The sequence below is a fragment of the Hordeum vulgare genome, chromosome 4H (genome assembly GCF_904849725.1).
Source record: "Hordeum vulgare subsp. vulgare chromosome 4H, MorexV3_pseudomolecules_assembly, whole genome shotgun sequence".
NCBI classification, from domain to species: Eukaryota; Viridiplantae; Streptophyta; class Magnoliopsida; order Poales; family Poaceae; genus Hordeum; species Hordeum vulgare.
This window is the reverse complement of record NC_058521.1, coordinates 181,286,818-181,304,432: the sequence shown is the minus strand read 5'-3', so window position 1 is coordinate 181,304,432 and position 17,615 is coordinate 181,286,818. Positions and strand designations below refer to the sequence as shown.

Below are 17,615 nucleotides of genomic sequence, written 5' to 3'. Positions count from 1 at the left end.
TTCTTTCTTGAATCATCAGAACTAAAGTATCAAATGAAGAATCCAAAGATCTTAGCAGCTTCTTCACAACTTCGTGATCAGTGATGTCTCGAGCTCCCAGTGCTTGCAGTTCATTTGATATGTCAGTGAGGCGGTCAAAGGTGTCTTGGCAGCTTTCATTGTCATGTCTCTTGAAGCGATTGAAGAGATTGCGAAGAATATCAACACGAGAGTCACGCTGGGTTGATACTCCTTCATTTACCTTGCACAATCTCTCCCAAATCAGTGTTGCAGAGCCCAAAGCACTTACTCTTCCAAACTGGCCTGGGCTCAGATGGCCACAGATGATGTTCTTCGCTTGAGAATCAAGTTGCTTGAATTTCTTCACATCAGCCGCAGTGACACTCGCAGAGATAATGGGGACACCATTTTCCACAATATACCAGAGATCATTATCAATAGCTTGTAAATGCATTTGCATTTTATTCTTCCAGAAGGGAAAGTTCTTTCCTTCGTAGGTAGGACATGATGCAGTCACCTTAAACATGCGTGCAGTTGACATAACTAAAACTCCAGGTGGTTAAACCAAAATCACACGACAAGGTAGTACCTTGCTCTGATACCAATTGAAAGTGCGTTATATCGACTAGAGGGGGGTGAATAGGAGATTTTTAGAATTTCATCACTGAGGAAATTCCTTTTGAGGAAATTCCTCACTGATGACTAACTTACAGCGGAAGCAGTAAAGGATCAGAAGTGCAAAGTTTCACAACAGCAGTTTTTCAAAGTGAAGAATGTGAAAACAGATTGCATAGTGAGCAGGCACACAAAATACAGCTGAGAAATGACTAACGTGAAGAATTTGGGGTTGAGGAAATTCGGAGAAAGTCTTTAGCAAATTCTTCAAACAGTCACAGTGAAAGTCATAAACACATAATACGGGAAAGTAAAGAGTTGAGGAATTGGAACCCGTTTCTCAGTGAAGACAGTCGTTGATGACCCAGTTCCAACTGCTGTGACAGTCGTGCATATGGTTTGGAGCGGCTTGGTATTGAAACCAAAGGACACCCAGTCCCGGGACACACAGTCCCTACCGTACTCTCCTTGAGCTAAGGACACACAGTCCTCGCCCAACACTCGTGGTAAGTCTTCAGGGCAGACTTCCAAACCCTCACAAACTAGGTCACCCGACGATCCACAATTGGCTGCTCGAAAGCTCTAGACCACGACGCCTAACCGTCTGGAGGATGCACAGTCCTCAAAGTTAAAAGGCTTCAGTCCCACACAGGAACAACTTCTTCAGTGATGCTCAATCACTAGGTTTGGTTTGTGGTTTCGGTGGGTGGTGTATTTCCTCACTAATGATTTACTCTCGAAGGCTCTGAGGAATTTGGGTTGCTCTTATGACAAGTGTCAGTTTCTAACGGAGCAGCCAACCAGCTAGTGGTTGTGGGGGTGGCTATTTATAGCCTGGGAGCATCCCGACATGATTTGACACTAATGCCCTTAAATAATATGACCGTTGGAGTGGATAAGACCAGTGACTTGGCGTGGTTATCGAAACGGTCGGAACCCTCAACTGTGAGAGTCCTCATGTCACTCATATTCCTCACTTGAGGCTTTTGATAGGATTAGGCTTGGGTTGAGCATCATGAGGAAATTCATTCCATAGTTTAACTTCGACCCCCTTTAACAGTACGGTGTTCCTATTACTCAAATGCGAAGAAAGCAAAACAGTATCTTCATGAGGAATATCAATTTCATCGCAGATTCCTCGCGATTCATTTCTTCACCTTCAGACCAATTTCTTCAACTGAAGACATATATTTTTAGGGGTCGATATTCTTTAAATATCTCAAACTCCTCAATGACTTATAGATCGTGTGTACACTCACAAACACATTAGATACTTAACCTATAAGTCTTCAAACCACCAAAATCACTAAGGGGCACTAGATGCACTTACAAACAGCTATCTAGCATAGCAACTAGCAAGAGCACGTAGCAGCACTAGCAAGATGGCAGGAGGGCACGACAAGCTAGCTCGGCAGCAGCAACAGCAACCGGCAACATCGGCTACCAACTAGCGGCAAGCAAGCAAACGAACAACAACAGAAACTCGCAAGGCAAGCACATGCAGCAGCTAAGCTCGACATCAAGCTAGCTTAGCAGGCCACGGCAGCAGCAAGCAGCGCGCAGGCAGGCAGCAAGCAAGCAGCAAGGCGCCAGCAAGCAAGCAAACAGCAGGAGGCACAGGGGCAGGGGGCAAGCTCGGAAGCAACATCCTACATAGCAACGCTAGCAACAGCAACACACAATCTCGGCATCGGCGCATCAGGTGCTCGGCAGGACGGCGGCGGCACGGCGAGCAGCTGCAGGGCAAGCCGGCGAGGGAGAACGGCGAGGCGGAGCAGGCGGGGCGCAGCGCGGGGGAGACGCGGGAGGAGGAGGGCTATGGCGGGCTGCTGGCGCGCGGGCTGGCGTCCTGCGTGGCGGTGCAGGTGGGCGCGGGGAGGCGGCGTGGCGGGGCACGGCGCACCGGCGAGCATCACCAGCTTGAGGCCGGCGAGCTTGCGAGGGCGAGGGACGAGGCCACGGTGCAGCGCTGGGGAGACGCAGGCAGGGGGCTCGGGCACCTCGGGCAGGGCCACGGCGAGCTCGGCACGGCACCGCGACGGGCGGCATGGCGACGGGGCAAGCGAAGGGAGGCCAGGGGCACGGGGATCGGGGAAGTAGCGGGAGGGAGATGGGAGGAGGCTGGGTGGAACGAAGGCTCACGGGCTCGAGGAGGGAGAAAGGGGATCGGGACAGGAGGGGATCGCTAGGGAGGAGACGACGCACGAGGGAGGACGAGGGACGAGGCCTTGCTAGGGTAGGGGAGGACTTGGGCCGGCTGGGCCTCTCCCTCTTTTTTTTATCCCTTTAAAAAACAGAAAATCACACTCTAAAATAAAACGATTTTAACAACATAAAAAATGATTTTGGCTCCTTGAAAAAAAATACCCCAACTATAAAATAGGTTGGGCTTTTTTAAACAAATAAAAATGAAACCCTTTTAAGAATTAAAATAAAACTCTTTTAACAAGAGAATGAAATAAAACCCTTTTCTTACAAAAGAATAAAAATCAGATCCCTTTTATTTAAAGACAAAAATAAAGGCTCTTTAAAGGAGAAAATAAATGAGACTGTTTTAGAAAATAAACAAAAGGGAAAATAAAGGAAACCCGAGGGGTGGCCCCCACATTTTATAAAAGGGTTTTTAAAAGAAGACACATTTTTTAAAAGGGTTTAAACGGAAACTTTTACACAACCCCAAAACAAAATCAAAGAGAAGAGAGGAGGGGAGTTTCTATCGCACTAAGACTCAGTGAGCACTCGAAGCACACACTCTTAAAACACCACACGCGACAGACGATGCAAGATGCCATGCATGATGTGACGATGCAAACTAAATGATGATGCAACAAATAAAAATAAGCACACGACGGAAACGGAAATAAAGGGGAATCTTCTGGGGCGTGGGCATCGGGCTGTCACACTCTGACTCTTTTATTTTTGACTCCGAACGATAAGGCGAGAATCCTCCGTGCGCCGAACTTGTGCGTTTGCAGCCCCTGGATCCCAAGGACACCATTGGGACCAAGGGAGCCCTCGCGGCGTCCGGCGGTGGAATGCAGTGGTGCTACGCGGTGCGCTCCTGTCGGTGACACCATGTCTTCTCCCCGCCGGCTGACTATCGATGTCGCAGACTTGAAGGTCGTCGCCCGTGGGAAAAACAGCATGCCCGCCGCCCGTGGGGGAAACCGCATGCCCAAGATCCCCCACGCAGCTAGGCCTGGGCATTCGTTCAGACCAAAAAAATCGGTTCGGTGCTTCAGTTTAATTTAAAATTCGGTTTCCTGATTTGCCTAACCGATCGGTCCTCAGAAAAAACAATAACCGAGACTTTCGGTCCTCCAAAAATTCGGTCCGGTGCTCGGTTATGCCCGAAGAGTCCTAATAGGCTTGGAGGATGAAATCGGGAGTCGAATTTTAGGCAACACAACTCAAATGACCGTACAAGAATCAATCGTAATATGCATGGATCTGAGGAAATGGAAGGAGGAAATGACGCATCACTGCAATCCGGCAGCAGTCGAAGAAGCCAAGAAGGAGCGATGGCCGTGAGCTTATGATTGCGTGAGGGTGATGGAGGTCCTGCGCGGGGGCCATGGGCTCCGCCTGCCTCCATCAGGCAGGACCTGTTGACGCGATCGAGCAGCCAACGACCGCTAGGACTGCAGTGGGGAAACGGAGGCAACGGCCATGCGGACGCGCGTGCACGAAGTTTCTCGAGCGAGCCCAGCCAGGATAAGGATGCGTGGTTGTGTGTGAGTTTTTTTAATGGAGCTGCATCATGGAGCTTGCCATGTGTTGTTCTGTTGGATGGGGTCGATTAACGTGGATAGCTAATTGGGCTTATTAGGGCATGTACAATGGTTGATAAAATAGTCTTATCTTAAATCTCGCATGTAATTTAGAGATGGCAAAAAAGAGAGTCTACAATGGGTCATCTCTTAGCCTTATCTTTTATAATTAGTTATTCCTAAAAACATGGTGAGACATATTGTGCTAAGAGATCACCTCTTGTCTTCTCTTAAATAAGAGAAGGCAAAGCCTTTTTTCAAGTTCTCTCTCCTCCACCTCATCATTTATCCTGTGTAACACTCTTAAGATAGCACCATTGTACATGCCCTTAGTTGGCTGGGTTTTAGTACAGTATACATGGAGTATTTCGGTTAGTTCGGTCGATTCGTTCAATACACTGCAGCAACCGAATCCACCGAAGTAAGTTCGGTTCCTGATGTTAGCTGACCGAGCAAACAACTGAAGCTTAGGTCATCGGGTTTTCTCGGTACGGTCACGGTTTTTTTGGCTCCGGTCTTCGGTTCTCGTTTTTTATGCCCATCCCTACACGCAGCGGACGAGATCGAGGTCCGTTGCACCGCGAAGCGCAACTTGGAGGAGTTGCAGCTGCAAATCACGCATCTTCCGCACATGCCGACGCGCTAGGAGGCCGCGCGCAGTAGCCTGCAGCCTCACCGCCGCCGACATGTGGTGGGTAGCGATCCCAGCCGGAAGCGGTGCCGGCGACGGCTGGAACTTGATCTGTTGGATGGAATTGTCTTGGGACGGCGGTGGCGCTGCTGGGAATGAGGTCATCTCAGTCCCGTCGTAGGGCATCCCATGCAGGAACGTGATGACCGACGCCGTGGTCGTAGCCGAGGGCGGCGGCGGCGGCCGTGCGGGGGTCGACGCCGGTGTTGTGACCATGGAGGACCCCCCGTGGAATGGCGCACCGTCGGGACCGGCGAAGCGGGAGGGCCCGCCGTACTGTTGGGGTGGCGCCGGTGGCGACTGGATGTGCGGCGGCGCCCAGGCCGCCGTATAGATCGGCCCGGAGACGGGGAGCGGCAGCGGCGGCTGCAGCAGCCTGGCGACGACAGCAGCAGCGTCGGCTGTCGTGGCCCAGCAATCGTGGCGGCTGCCATGGCAGCCGCGCCGGTCCGTAGGCGGCGACTGATGGCACGGCCGGCGGCGTTCCGTAGGGACCGGCCAGGAAGAGGCAGATCCCTTGGACGACGGTGGTGAGATCGCGGATTCCTCCGACGATCTCCTCCGGGGTGAGGGCGACAGGAAGCGGCGGCAACGGGGTGAACATGGTCGAGCCTAAGAAATCTGATACCAGATGTTATGGTTGCTAAGGTTTCAGCGGGAGAGAGAGAGCTGCGAGGGCGCGAGAGAGCCGGCCGTGGGGGTCCTTCTTATTTCTTGCCTGATTAGATTGATACATCTCCTCTCCATATATAGAGAGGTTTACTTGACTCCCAAGTAAGGCTTACTTGACCCCTAAGCAAACCCTAAGACTAACGGGCCCAGGCCCATCACGTACTCTAACAGCATGCCTCCAAAATTCCTAATACAATCACTTTACTTATATAGTAAGACAAGCTTGTAGTGTGGAAAGTTTGAAAGATATGTACCTTTACTTATATAGTAAGGCAAGCTTGTAGTGTGGAAACTTTGAAAGATATGTACCTACCAGTGGGTGTCTCGATGAGGGAGATTCCGTCGGGACTTTTCAGGGTAAGGATTCAAATCCCAACCCCCTATCCTAAGATCCTAAGAGGCAACTTCACAACCAAAGTAGGATTTGAAAAAGGATAATCCTATTCATCATGCTGCTTTCAAAACCGATTGCCAAGAATCTATACCAATTTGCACTTGACACAAGAAGTAAAACTATTTGACCGTAAGATGTGTATGATAATGATCTATTGTGAATAGAATGCTGCTAAAATAATATGAAAAATGTCAAGGGAAGTTAATTCACGTATGATACCGCTAACATGTGGCATGTTGTTTTCATAAATCTAACCAATAACTATTTGGGACAACCTGGCTAACTACTGCCATGAAGATGAATAGACGGCACAACGTAGGGGATTGGGGAGTAGAACATAGTTTACGGAGGATGAACAATGGACACAGTATATTGACAAACTATTCTCTCATTGCTTGATTGATTATGCATACATATGATGTCTCTTATATATAGTAGGACTTGCTTGACCCTAAGAACAACTTAAAGGATAAATGGATCTCTAACTATAACTTATCTCTTTGCTCGTTAAATAATTCTCCTGTCTATTTATATAATATTCCATATTTATTTAAACATTTGTAATCCTATATTTGTGCACAACACTTCGTATTATATTATAGCTATGATAGGGAAAAACATAAATGCACCGCAAATCATAACATCACATAGACCTGCAGGTGAAATAGCTCTTATTGTGGATGGTATGAACATTATACCAGGCATGGACATTGGAAGACATGCTATCAGCAATGCTCAAGGTCAAAGTTTTCTTTGTACTAGTACCAGCCAGCTTTCACATTATAGTAGCTTTTATTGGCACCTTTCAGATCCACTAGTTGATCTTCTTGGAAGCATCCATGAGAATATGTCAGAAACAGGAGGTGCGCAAAACAATTTCGTCCTTGCCGCGAGCAGTTTTAATTTTACGGAACATGAACGGGTGAATGGACATGTGGGGGAGGATGTCAGTGTTCAACAGATTAGGGAGGCTCATCCCGTTGATGAAGGCAATAATGGAGATGGTTTACAGGCTTCTCTGCTCTCTCAGGCGGCAACTGCGGAAGGATATGATACAAATGCACCCTTTACGTCTGAAGGGAGTTCTTCAAATTTAAGAAGGCATGGCACAACAGGACTTGTGCAAGATTTTATGGCTTCTTTAGACGATCATGTGATTGAAGAAGAGGAGGAGGAAGAAGAAATCCACGAAGCAGCATTGTTGTCACATCGGCCTACACTTCATGATGTGGAAAGCACAAGGAGACATCTATCCAGCCAACATATTGTCCAGCTATCTGAACCAGCTAATATAAGGCCTAAGTGGAGGGTACTTCTTGAGCCAGGAGTCAGGCATGCTTTGTGTCATGGCATGTTAATTCTGTTAGACATGAGATATTGTAGGGATAGATATTGTGTGTTGTAACTTCTTTATGTTTAACTTTCTATCCCTATCTCTCTCATGTATATCTCTAGTTGTTTATTCTCCCAACCGATCACCACTCAATATATAACCTTCGGCCCTCCTATTGGAGAGGCAAGGCGCATCATATCTTTCTACAAATTCAAGTGCTTCAGGAGGTACAATTCTCTCTGTCACCCATACGCGTCTATGTACATAGTTTGAACAGGAAGCTCAGTTCACAGTCCTGCACTATCAACTGAACATCTTGCCAGTTGTGCTAATGGCTTGCTTACTGTTTGCCCTCTGTTGAAAATGTAGTCTGCAGGAATCAATGGCCTCCTCCGCTACACTCCTCGGATTCTTGAACAAGTTGGAGTGGTTAGTTTGTTTTCAGACATTGGACTTGGCTCTCATTCAACCGCAATCCTCCTAAGTGCCCTTAATGCTTTGCTCATGCTGCCTTGTATAACTGCTTCGATGATGCTGATGGATATTTGCGGACGAAGGTTAACTCTGAGACTACATGAACGTCAAACATAAATATTTACAACTGGAAAAGCGTCAGTAAATTCATGATTTATTGCTGTTTAACTATCATATAGTAATATTGTTGAGATTCTGACAGTTCTTCGAAATTGCCATAGTTGCCATCTCCATGTTACCTTGAATATGTTTTCTATTACAACTTTACAAATAAACTTATCAATATTGGCCATCGTTTCTGTCAGCATTGGAAAAAAAAATTCATGTCATACATGAGAATAAGCTCATCATACCGTGCTCATGATTTTCAAGATGTGATTTCTTGCATGTTCTGCACAAAACTCCAGATTAAGACCTTTGTACATTTATGCAGGTCTCTTCTCCTTGTAACTACTCCTATCCTAATGTTGTCCCTGAGTACAATATGTTTGTCCTCCATAGTGAATATGGGATCTTTGGCGCAAGAAATCCACTTCCACCTCACATTAACCATTTGCCTCTGCTCTTATGTTGTTGGTTTGGGCCCGATACCAAATATTCTCTGCTCTGAGATGTTTCCCACAAGGGCCCGTGCAACCTGTGCAAGTTTTTGTTCACTTTCCTTCTGGTTCGGGAGACTGCTTTCAACATACTGTTTCCCAGTGATGCTGAGTACCATTGGGCTCACAGGAGCATGCGGTGTCTATGCATGCGTGTGCTTTGTTGTTCTTCTGTTTGTCTACTTAAGAGTGCCGGAGACGAAAGGTCTTCCCTTGGAGCTCATCGCCGAGATCTTTAAAATTTCAAGGAAGGAATGTCTATAACGGAAATGTTCAGGACTGAAGGCAACACAAGCTGACTGCTCAATGTATGCTTCCTCTAATATGTGTGCATATGACAAATGTAGATTTGTTGTTGGATTGTTTTTGTGTTAGTTAGGAAGATTGATGATAGTGCATCTAGTGGTCTATCTACTTCAGTTGTAGAGATACAGCAGGAAAATTTGACCTCATGTTTCTTCCACGAAAATAAAGCAGGCATACCGACAGCTGTTGTATTGTATATAGAGATGAGATAAAACCACAACACGAAATACAGTAAGATGGTTGCTGAAGAAAGTACGGGAGCCTCCATATGTTATCCCATTCGTCTTTACAGAAGCATGTTAAATCAAGCATGGTATACACACCTGAAGAGGGAACATGCAGCTACTAAATTAATGTTTGCCTAATTTGCCATCTTTGCTATTTTTAGGGCGATATTACCTGCCTCATTTTTGTCAAGGAAAAACCAAACTACCAGTCTACTCTCCAGTACAAATCTACAGCTGCCCTTTTTCTTTTGTTGATGAAAATATTGGCAGACCTGTTGCATTGCATCATCTCCGTTGCTCACCTGTTATCTCAGCATGCGTCATACTATTTTTAGGCTCCAAAAATGCATGCCAAACCACTGGAGCAGAAGAGGCATTGACAAAAAGCAAAAGAGGCAATGCCAAGAAAGGCAGGAGACATTTAGAGAGGCTGGAAGAAAACTAGAGGAAAGGCTCTGACCTCCACCAAGATGGTCATGGTCATCCTCATCCTAGCCTTCCGGCTCTCCACTCTTCTCCTCCTCGCTGGCGGCCGGGTTGTCGTCGCCGCTGAGCCTGATGCCTCCCCACCAGGCACCGAGGCCGAGGCGCTCATGCGCCTCAAGGCGTCGTTCAAGGACCCGACCAACGCGCTAGAGGCGTGGTCCCCGTTGTCGCCCCCGGCGCCGTGCAACGCCTCTAGGCCTTGGCCTGGGGTGCAGTGCTACAAGGGCAGCCTCATCGGCCTCCGGCTGGTGCACCTAAACCTCTCCGGCCCATTCGATTTTGCTGCGCTCGCCAACCTACCGGGCCTGCACTCAATCAACCTCAGGCGCAATGCCTTCGCAGGCCCGTTGCCGGCGAGCCTCGCCACCGTCCGCAGCCTCCGTGCGCTCTACCTGTCCCACAACGCCTTCACCGGCCCTATCCCAGGCGACATGTTCGCCAACATGCGCTGGCTCAAGAAGCTCTACCTCGACAACAACGACCTGTCCGGCGCGCTGCCAGCTGCCTCCATCGCCGGCGCGCCGCGCCTCCTCGAGCTCCACCTCGATCACAACCAGATCGAGGGCACCGTCCCCGAGCAACTCCCGGCGTCTCTCCGGCTGTTCAACGTGTCGCACAACCGCCTCACGGGCGTGCTCCCGCGCGCTGTCGCCGCGCGGTTCAACGAGTCGGGGTTTGCCGGGAACCCAGCCCTGTGCGGGGCTCCAGGGAGTGATGCCAAGGCCTGCGCGCCGCTGGGCTCGGCGGTGGTCGCGCCGGCGCCCTCGTCGATGCCGCCGATGACGGCAGCAGACTACTTCGCCGTGGAGGAGGAGACCAGCATCGTCGTCGTGATCGGTATCATCCTGCTCGTGATCGCGCTGGTCTCCGGGGCGATGGTCCTCATGCTGCAGCAAGACGAGCAGCGGAACAGCGCGCCGCCAGCGGCGTACTACGACGCCCCTGCCGCCAGCGGCGGCATCCCTCCCAAGCCGGCCGTGACAGCCGCGCCTCGCACCTCAGGGGTGGGGATGGAAAGGGGCGGGTCCAGCCACGGCGCCAGCACCAGCCAGGGCCAGGGCTCGGCACGTGGTGGTGTTGGCGGCAAGCGGATGGACGAGTTCGTCCTGATGAACAAGTCGAGCGGCGAGTTCGGGCTGCAGGACATGATGAAGGCTTCGGCGGAGGTGCTCGGTAACGGCACACTTGGGTCTGCGTACAAGGCTGCCATGCGCAACGGCATTACCGTGGCCGTGAAGCGCATGCGCGACATGAACCGCGTCGGCCGCGAGGAGTTCGAGAACCACCTCCGCGTGCTCGGAGAACTCCACCACCCCAACGTGCTCGCTCCGCTCGGCTACCATTACCGCAAGGAGGAGAAGCTCATCGTCTCTGAGATCATGCCACGCGGCAGCCTCCTCTACGTCCTCCACGGTACGTACGTAATTATGAACTAACATGCAATTAATCACTTCTTAATTATAGTTTTTTCCTTGAAACTATTTAATTATAGGATTGAGTAGTACTCTAGGCATCGTTGATATTGTAGCAACTGCTACAGCACAACGCTACAGTGTACTCCCTTTGTTCATGAATATAAGTCTTTTTAGATGTTTCACTAAAAGATTATGTGCGGATGTATATAGACATATTTTAGAGTATATATTCATTCTTTTTCTTCGTATGTAGTCTTTTAGTAATTTTTTTAAAAATATTTATATTTAGGAACGGAGGAAGTATAAAGGAATTGAGCCTCATGCAGCAACTGCAACGCTACGGTGTATAAACTACTCACAATGGGAAGTAACATAGAATAGTAACATACATATGTTATTAGTCTATACATATGTTACTAATCTAAGTTACTACCTTCATAGTGGATAGTAACATAGGGGTAGTAACATTGAGCCTTTCATTTAGGGGGGTGATCTGCGCCGGCGCGCCGGCCCAGATTTTCGGCCGGCCGTGCGCGGGTCGCAGAATCCACCAACCCCGCGTCGTCCGCGCCGTTGGATCCGCATGCAACATTTTCCTCCTTATGCAGCAAAATTTCGATGCCTTGCAGCAATTTTTTCAACGATTGCAACAAAAAACAAAATTTGTAGCAAAAAAAATATCTACGGTATTGTAGCAAAAAGACGGAACTGATGGTACGTGGTAGTAAAAGTCAAACACAGGTTGTAAAAAAAATTTACGTGACGTGTATGCAACTTTTTAGTGAACGGTTGCAGCAAAACATGATGCCGGTTGTAGCAAAAAGTAAAAAACATCGATTGTAACAAAAAAATCGACGAACTAGAGTTGCAACCAAACGTATATGCAACTTTTTTACTGAGACAAAATATAGTAAAAAAACGGTTGCAGCAAAAATGACGCAGGTTGCAACATATTTAGACGAAAAATGTTGCATCCATTGACCGGAGAAGCGCGCGGATGGGAAAAATGTTGCAAGGGTCCGCGCGCGCCAGGGGGCGACCGACGGGTCGGTTCGGCCGGCGCGCGGGTGGGAAACGATTCCCTTTCATTTATTATCCAATAGACTCATCTTGCCTTGGTATCCGATATGTTACTCCTAGTATGAGTAACATGTTAAGTTACTCAAATTTTCTCTCTTCTCATTAATTAGTTGCCACATCATATTTCTTATTTAGGTGGCATCTACGTTACTACCTATGTTACTCCCATTGTGAATAGTCTAAAGGAATTGAGCCTCATGTCGGGCCCTGGCCCTCGGTCTGGGGATCCACCATTGAATACTCTCTCAGTTCTTAAATAAGTTCTTTTAAAAATTCCACTACGGACTAAATGCTCGGTATGTAGTTCTAGTGGGATATTTAAGAAGACTTATATTTAAAAACTGAGGGCTGGCTAAGGCCTTTTCTAATGCAAAGATGCTTACATGAGGTGTTAAACACATTTAAAAGTTTAGTAACTAAATTCTCTAATGCATCGATGCTTAACTTGTTGTTGCTAAGCATCCTTATTTAATGATTTTAGAACTAAAGTTGTTCATGCATCGATGGACTTGTTTCATTAAGTGTTTCGCCTAGGTTCACGTGCTTAGCATTGTATCTTTCTGGGGTCATCACATCCATCTCTTTTCTATTAATTAACTTGTCACACCAGATTTTTTACCTACATGACAGTCTTAGCATCTGTATAAGATGGAGCATTGGAAGAGACATACTTCATCTGTCACGGTTTAGAATACATGCTTGGAAATTCTCTCGAACCTAGGTGGTTATTGATTGGTTGTGAGATGAGTTAAAAAATAGTATTCACACCACATATGCATATAGAAGTAGTACAACGAAGTAGTACTAATTAGCTGCTAGGAGTAAATGCAACACGTCTTAAACCTTGTCTTTTGTGAAAATGCACATAAATTTAACTGTGCCTTCTAAACCGCGACGGAGGTAGTAAGAGAAACAATATCTAAAAAGTGATGACGTGTATTGATTGTCCTCGACCACAATGACACCGATGTGCTACGATGATGTTGGAACCTACTAGCTCCGACCAATCCTACATCTATTGACAATCTACTCAATCCTAAGTAAGGCTGGTTGTAATGGTAGTATCATAAGTAGTATCATGCATGCCAACTAGACATATTTGATGATGTGGCATAGACTTAAATGAAGAAAGAGAGGATTGAGTATCATATTAGGCTGGCCATAATGGGAGTAACTAAGGTAGTATCATGTACTTGAGACTAGCAAACATGTTGATGTGACAGATAATTAAAGAAGAGAGAAAGGGTTAGAGTAACATAGATAGATATCGTAACATGTTAAATGCTATGCTACTATGTGTCATGCATGTCAATAAATAAGGTCATCTATGATACTACTTTATGATACTATGCATTATGAAAGTAGTATCATACAATAGTATCATATGCATGATAGTACTATATGATACTCCCCACTATGACCAGCCTTATGATACCGCATCATATTAAATGTTGTGCTACTATGTGTCATGCATGGCGATAAATGAACTCTTCTGTGATACTACTATATGATACTATGCATTACGGATATAGTATCATACACTAGTATCATATGCATGATACTAGTATATGATACTTCCAATTACAACCAGATACTAATATATGATACTCCCCATTACAACCAGCCTAACCTGCCAAACTCATCCCCCTAATTTCACGGGGAGGCGAGCCCCTTTCACAAGTTATCTGTTACATAAAAACTACAAGATATTTTTTATGTAGGTCTATTATTATTCATCAGCTCATGCTCAAAAAAGGGTGGCCTAATAAAAGGTGAGGTAGTGTTTTAGATCTGATCCTCAACGATTGTCATTGGACCCAAACTAACCATGTCTTCTTGGGCTCTGCCGCACGTCAACAATAGATGAGGACTCTAGTGTATCATGTCTTAGCTCATTGATGGAGATAATAAGTGCGGTCGTGCGGTCAAGCATGCACGTCGGTATAGGTAACTCGAACGCTATGCATAGTAGTCATGGGGAGCCACTTTTGTGCTTCTGGTCAACAATCAGCGCATCGCCGTCAGAGCCGACCACAAAGTAGAGGGAGGCAGGATGGCGGCATTGAAGCCCTAGTGCAGAAACCCTTTTGTTACTGCTTGACCCGTTGATTATTTGAAGAAAAAACTTAGGGGGTGTTTCTTTACAGGGATTTTTATTGTAGGGACTAAAAAAAGTCCCTTTTAGTCCCATGTGAAAGAAACAGGAGAGATTTTTAGGAAATAAAAGGAGATATTTGGGACTAAACGAAGAAGTCTCTATGAAAGGTTCTTTTTGAAACTTTTTTAACACTTTTTTCAACCGTGCCTTTACTTTTAGCATGTCATTTAATAACTTCTAATATATTACTAGGGGTAACATGATCTTTTTGCATGTCATTTAATAACCTCTAGTCCCTGTTTAGTCTCTGAAAAAAAACGGGTAGGGACTAGAAACTTTTTAGTTGGGACTAAAAATAGTTCTGGGACTTAAAAAAAAACATGACCTTACTTACACACACGTAAATAAATCGGTTGACATACTTGAGTACATCAATAAGAAAAATGATTGGTGAAGTTACTTTATAGGGATGGCGAGCCATCAATTAATGTTTCTTTTTATTATTAGACCAATGGAAACAAAATTCCATTTAAATGAACCCAATTAGTCTAGTTAATTAATTGCATTATTATCTCAATTTAGAAATTGGTTTGACACAAAAAAAATCTTATTTAAATAGACCTAATTATCTGTAATTAATTAACTATATGATTAAGGTCATGTTTGGAACCATAATAGATTATAATAATGTGGATTATGAAGATGTATTACGTAATCGGATTTATAAAAATAATCTAGGTGGGTATGTTTAGAGATCAAAATATGTAAACCGTAATCCATGTTTTCACATTGCATAACGATTTGTTTGTCTTGTGCGCGCGCTGAGGAGAAAAAAGGAGGATGGTGACGGTGGCAGAAATTAGGAATTACCTTTAACATTAGTAATCCATAATCTGGTTTTATCTGGGATAGAGTAGATTATGAGTTTTTGATAATCTGTCCATCTAATTTTTATAATCTATAACATAATCTATCATGTTTGGAGATAGTATATATTATAAAAACCGGATTTTATCATAATTTGAGTGGTTTCAAATAGGACCTAATTAATTGCACTACTAATTTGGTTTTCCAAATTGATTTGACGGTTATTTTCAAATTGTGTTAGTGTTAAAAATTACAGGACAAAACGACGTACGAACTCCCCTCTTTAATTCTTTTTTCGTCCTTTTACTTCGCATATAAAATTTATCTTGGATGAAACTTTATAATGTTTAACCAAATTTATATAAAAAACATCAACATCTACGATCCTATATACAATATGAAAATTAATCTCATATGCATCTCATGATATTGGTTTCATGTCGTGGATGTATTTTTATATAATGTTAGTCAAACTTTGTTTGAGTTAAGACAAATCTTATACATGTGGATAAAAGAAAGGAAGGGAGTACTACTGATAGTTAATCACTTTGTTAATGTTTACTATATAATGTTTATTATGGGTAACTAAAATGACGTCCGTGTGATCGATCGGTGCAGGGGACCAGAGCCCCAACAGGGTGGTGCTGGACTGGCCAGCGCGGCTGCGGATCGCCCTCGGCGTGGCACGGGGCATGGCATACCTCCATGAGAAGCTCAACATGCCGACGATGCGGTTCGTGAGCATGGACGACGCCGACTTTGACGTGCCGCCCCCTCCACCGCTTCATGGGAACCTCAAGTCCGGAAACATCCTCCTTGACGCCAACCTGGAGCCGCACATCGTGGATTACGGCTTCTTCCCGCTCGTCAACGCGCCGCAGGCGCCTCAGGCCATGTTCGCGTTCCGATCGCCGGAGGCTGTCGCCGCGCTTCAGCAACAACAACGCGTGCCCGTTTCGGCCAGGTCCGACGTGTACTGCTTCGGTGTCGTGCTCCTTGAACTCATCACGGGGAGATTCCCCTCGCAGTACCTCCTCAACGCACGCGGTGGCACAGATGTCGTACACTGGGCGGCTGCGGCGGTGACGGATAGCAAGGAGCACGAGCTCATCGACCCCGTCATCGTCAGAGCCGGCGGGGGCTCCGCCGTGCAGCTGGTGCGTATCGCCGTTGAATGCACCGACCCCGCGCCGGAGAGCCGGCCTAACATGGAAGAGGTGGCGAGGATGGTGGAAGAGGTCGCCAGCGCCTCAGGCGCGTCGTGACCACTGCTCGCCGGTGCATGGAACAGGAGGAGTGATACGCGATGCAAGTCTGCCCGTGCATGTGTACTTCGAACGGGATCAAATCCTGGCCTTTGATTAGAGGGAGGGTGACGTGCCAAGAATTGGCAAAGGAGGGGTATGGTTAGTTGGCTGCATGTGAATTCAAGGTCCGAATTTGTAAAAACAGATGAAAATCAGGAGCAGAGGATGATCATGCCACTCTACATCTCTAGTGACTTTAGGCAACAATTTATTCTAGTTGGAGGATGGAATTTTCTAGACTCCGTTTTACCTTGTATACATGTCATAATAGGATTATATATTTGTTGAGAAATACAATTTGGATTTTAGTTTTGCTGCTTACAAGGAAAACTTGCATTTGAATTCAACACGAGTAGCTATAATTGATTACGAGCAGTGATAAATAAATTGAACTTTGGTGGCGCAATCAGATACTATTGTTAGATTGTATATGTAGAGTTTGTATACGCCTTGTATTGTACCCTTTGATACCTTTATATAATGAGATAGTTACGTCTCTTTTAGGGTGTCGAGCAGTTTTTCAAACACATGTTTAACATGGTATCAGATTAGGGTTACGATGTCTTTTGGTGCCCCAACCGCCGTCGTCGCCGCGCCGGTCCATGCGCCGGCCTCTGCCTGCGCCCCCTCCTCGCCCTTCCTGTCCTCTCGACCCCTAGCTGCGGTCTGGTGGCACGCTCGTTCCCTCGATGAAGCCCCTCCGGGTTCACAGATTGGATCGGGTGGGCAGGGCGATATGCCTCCGCCGATCTCCTCCGGCCGCCCGTCTTCCTCGACCAGCGACGCTGCACCGCCGCCCTACCGTGGTCCTGCGCCCGCGTATGGCGCCGTCCCTGCGTCGCTCTATGGCGCTCCGCACCCGTACGGCGCCTCGCCGTCGGCCTACGGTGCTCCGTGGTACGGCGCCCGTGCATCGGCCTATGGTGGCGTACCACAACAGCCGTCTGCCTGGCCGGCGCCTCTCTACGGCGCACCGTCCTCTCAACCCTATGTCGCGTCGTTGCGCCCTCAGCCCTGTGCGGTGCCGCCGCCTTCACTGCCCTACGGGGTTGCGTCTCCCACGTCCTCTGGGGACCCGGTCGCGACTACCGGTGGTGCCCTAGCTCCTGGCGCCTACCCGTCGTCCCCGTACGCAGGTGCTGCGTCGGGCTATGGCGCACCTCTGGCGATCGCCCCACACTCGGAGATGGATCTGTCGATGGGTATCGACACGCCACCGACACCGGCTCATGCAGATCATGTTGCGGCGCCATCGCCGTTTTACTTCTCACACCTCCTTCC

At 47.0% G+C, this 17,615-nt stretch overlaps 1 protein-coding gene and 1 pseudogene across 1 annotated transcript; both read left to right on the top strand.

Moving 5' to 3' along the window:
* The window catches only part of LOC123446302, a 33,157-nt pseudogene extending 24,345 nt beyond the window's left edge, over positions 1-8,812 (top strand).
* Positions 8,813-9,358: 546 nt separating this feature from the next.
* LOC123446301 (pollen receptor-like kinase 3) lies at positions 9,359-16,516 on the top strand. Its single transcript, XM_045122974.1, has 2 exons — positions 9,359-10,980; positions 15,646-16,516. Exons 1-2 carry the CDS (start codon positions 9,552-9,554, stop codon positions 16,290-16,292), a joined length of 2,076 nt encoding a protein of 691 aa, XP_044978909.1. The 5' UTR covers positions 9,359-9,551; the 3' UTR covers positions 16,293-16,516.
* The last annotated feature ends 1,099 nt before the right edge of the window (positions 16,517-17,615 follow it).

Coding starts and splice junctions, on each gene's coding strand:
- LOC123446301 (XM_045122974.1), top strand. CDS start 9,552: ATGGTCATGGTCATCCTCATCCTAGCCTTCCGGCTCTCCACTCTTCTC. Junction 10,981..15,645: donor CCTCCTCTACGTCCTCCACG/GTACGTACGTAA, acceptor CGATCGGTGCAG/GGGACCAGAGCCCCAACAGG.